The following is a 3,642-nucleotide window of genomic DNA, read 5'->3' as shown; positions in this document are numbered from 1 at the left end:
CCCTGTAACTTAAAATCGAACTATTTTATTTTTTGTTGAAAAGTTATCTCTTTTAGTTCAAAACTAATTTTTACGGTATAAAATTCATCATCAGGGTTGAAAATTCCACTATTTTGTTTAAAAATTCTTTTTAAAAAAAAATGCATCAGTTAGATTTAAAAAAATTAACTTTCAATAAAGAATCTAATTTTTATCCAAATAAATTATCATCCGCACAGTTTTATTATCAACCAATAAGGTGAATTAATCACAAAGAAGTTTCATATTCTACCACAAAAAACGAAATTAAAAAAAAAATACAGAAATTTCCAAATAAATATCTGGTTAAATTTTCATTTGAAGAAAATTGTTGTTTAACCTGTTCAAATTAATCTTAAATAAGAAAAAATAATTTTCATGCAGAAAGAAATTAATTTTGAACCGAAAAGATTAATTTATAACAAAATAAAATCAAGTTTACGTCAAAAAGGTGAATTAGTTACCAAAAAGAATAATTTTCTACCACAAAAAAACTTAAGTTTCCAGAAAATACAGAATTTTATAACCAAACAGTTGAATTTTGAAATGAAGAAGATAAATGTTCAGCCAAAAATTATAAAACTTCTTTTAAAATAGACGAATTTTCGTTTAAATAGTTTAATTTTCATTAAAGAAAGATTCCAGTTGACTTTTCAAGATTAACAAGTATGACTTTTAACAAAATAGTTTAATTTTCAAACAAAAAGTTGCATTTTTATTCTAGGAAAATGAAAAAAGATGAATTAAAAAAAATAAAAAATAAAGTTAAATTTTCATCCAAAGAAGATTTCATTTCACTTCTTAACACCAAAGTAAGAATAAGTCAATTTATAATAACAACAATAAATAAATAATAAATAAGTTAATTTTTGGATAAATAGTCGAATTTTTAATCAAAAGGTATGATTTTTTAACAAGATTGTTCAATTTTCAACCGAAAAGTTTCATTTTTGTCCCAGAAAAATGAAAATTTGACTAAAACAGGCGAATTTTTAAATCCAAATGATAAATTTTCAAAAAAAGTGTTGAATTTTCAACCGAACAGTTGCATTTTTACCGAAGAAAGATAAAATTTGTACTGTAAGAGATGAATTTTGAATTAAAAACATTTTTTTGTTACAGTCAATGTTTCATCCCGAAAAGATTTCAGTTCACTTTATAACACTAAAATATAAATTTTAAACAAAAAGTAAATTTTCTGCTAAATAATCAATTTTTCAAAAAAAAAGAGTATAATTTTCAACCAAAAACTATGCCTTTTAACAAAATAGTTTAATTTTCAAACAAAAAGTTGCATTTTTATTCTAGGAAAATGAAAAAAGATGAATTAAAAAAAAAGTATTTAAATTTCCAACCAAAAATTTAATTTTGATTATCATAACCAAAGTAAGAATAAGTTAATTTATAATAACAACAACAATAAATAAATAATAAATAAGTTAATTTTTGGATAAATAGTCGAATTTTTAATCAAAAGGTATGATTTTTTAACAAGGTTGTTCAATTTTCAACCGAAAAGTTTCATTTTTGTCCCAGAAAAATGAAAATTTGACTAAAAGAGGCGAATTTTTAAATCCAAGTGATAAATGTTCAAAGAAAGAGTTGAATTTTCAACCGAACAGTTGCATTTTTACCGAAGAAAGATAAAATTTGTACTGTAAGAGATGAATTTTGAATTAAAAACATTTTTTTGTTACAGTCAATGTTTCATCCAGAAAAGATTTCAGTTCACTTTATAATACTAAAATATAAATTTTAAACAAAAAGTAAATTTTCAAACAAAAAGTTGCATTTTTATTCTAGGAAAATAAAAAAAGATGAATTAAAAAAAAGTATTTAAATTTTCAACCAAAAATTCAATTTCGATTATCATAACCAAAGTAAGAATAAGTTAATTTATAATAATAACAACAATAATTAATAAATAATAAAAATAAAATAATTTTCTACAAAATAGTCGAATTTGTAACCAAAAAGTATGAGTTTTTAATAACAAGATTGTTCAATTTTCAACCATAAAATTGCATTTTTATCCATGAAAAATGAAAATTTTACTTAAAAAAAAAAAAAACCCCCAAATAAAGAGTTTAATTTTCATCCAAAAAGATTTCAATTGACTTTTTTTTAATTCTTTTTAATTCAAAAAGGCGAATTTTCAGAAAAAATAGTTTTCACCCAAAAATGATTTCAGTTTACTTATCAATAAAATATGAATTTTAAACAAAAGTTTTATGTTCTACAAAAAGAGGTGAATTATCAACCCAAAAACGACGAATTAAAAAAAAAAAACAGTTGAACTTGCAACCAAAAATGATTTTTTAAAAAGAAAATTCTTAAAGTTTCAAGCAAATAATAAAATTTACAACTAAAAAGATAATCTTCAGGAGAAATTTTTAACTTTTGTTACATAATTTAAGTACGGTCCCTTTTGTTAATGGAAAAAATAATTTTCCAATTTTAAAGAATTGTAAGTAAATTGGAAAAAATGGTGTCATTCATATCAAATTTACTGTCATTTTTTCGCTTTAATTATTATTTCAAGCATACAAAAAAAAAATAGTTATTCACATTTATCTTTTTCATGTGAGATCTCAGATTCTAATTTAATTCCCATGACTTCTGTCAGTGTGACTCAATTTTTGAACGGACCCTTGGAAAATATGTAAAATTAATATTTTGATAAATTTAGTTTTTAATAATCACCACGTTTGCTCTAATAACTGAGCATGCCCTGGCAAGCGAGCGTAGACAGGAACACATGTCGGGATTGAGGGGTAATTCTAAAGCAACTAAGAGGACGTAAATCCACCGGCCCAGGGCGAATTGAATTATTCCTTGTTCCTCGATAAAATTTACAAGATATTCTAACACATTTTCAATCGTTGGTTGATTCAGGGCTAAGATAACATCGAGAGTGGGAGGAAGAGCTTTATATTCTGTGTCAGGTGACCCACAGCATAAATTAATCCATCCTTTTTGATCTTCCATATTTGGCTGAAACAATAGGCTCAATTTGTTTCCAGAATCAACAAAGAATGTATTTCTAATAATTATTTCGTACGTTATTTGCAGATATTTTGCAATTTTAAAGTAATTATTCATTATTCCAACAATTTTCATAAAGATATTCAGAGTGTGACTATTTTCCAACGAATAGGTACAATTTGTTTATGGAGTCAACTCAAAATGTCTATCCGATGAGTCTTTTATATGATGCTTTACAAATTTACAAGCATATTAATTACGTAAACAATTTACATTTAAAATTTAAGAGTTTGGTCCTTTTTCTACAAATAAGCTCATTTTGTTACAGATTTAACTAAGAATATATTTCAGATTTTTTTCTATGATGCCTTTCAAATTTACAAAAATATTCATTGTTTAAAGAATTTTAATTACAAAATTAAGAGTTTGGCCTTTTTTTAAGATTAAATGTGTTTACGGAGTCAACTAAGAATATTTATCTGATGACGCTTTTCTGTGCTGCTTTCTAAATTTACAAAAATTATTAGTTATTTAAGCAATTTCGATTAAAAATTAAGAGTTTGGCATTCTTTCTGCGAGTCAATTTGTTTACGTGGTGAAATAAGAACATTTATCCAATAAGTCTTTTCTATCTTGCTT

The 3,642-nt window shown here is 24.0% G+C and overlaps 1 protein-coding gene across 2 annotated transcripts in view; it reads right to left on the bottom strand.

Moving 5' to 3' along the window:
* Positions 1-3,642, bottom strand: part of LOC117177064 (gem-associated protein 2) — a 21,476-nt gene that overhangs the window by 5,166 nt on the left and 12,668 nt on the right. For both annotated transcript variants that reach the window (XM_033367541.1, XM_033367540.1), the window contains exon 4: positions 2,722-3,012. In XM_033367541.1, coding sequence (XP_033223432.1) covers positions 2,722-3,012 — 291 coding nt within the window. The remainder of the gene's footprint in view (positions 1-2,721; positions 3,013-3,642) is intronic.

The sequence above is a fragment of the Belonocnema kinseyi genome, chromosome 7 (genome assembly GCF_010883055.1).
Source record: "Belonocnema kinseyi isolate 2016_QV_RU_SX_M_011 chromosome 7, B_treatae_v1, whole genome shotgun sequence".
Taxonomy (NCBI): Eukaryota; Metazoa; Arthropoda; class Insecta; order Hymenoptera; family Cynipidae; genus Belonocnema; species Belonocnema kinseyi.
The sequence above is the reverse complement of the archived record's forward strand: the minus strand, read 5'-3'. Positions and strand labels throughout refer to the sequence as shown.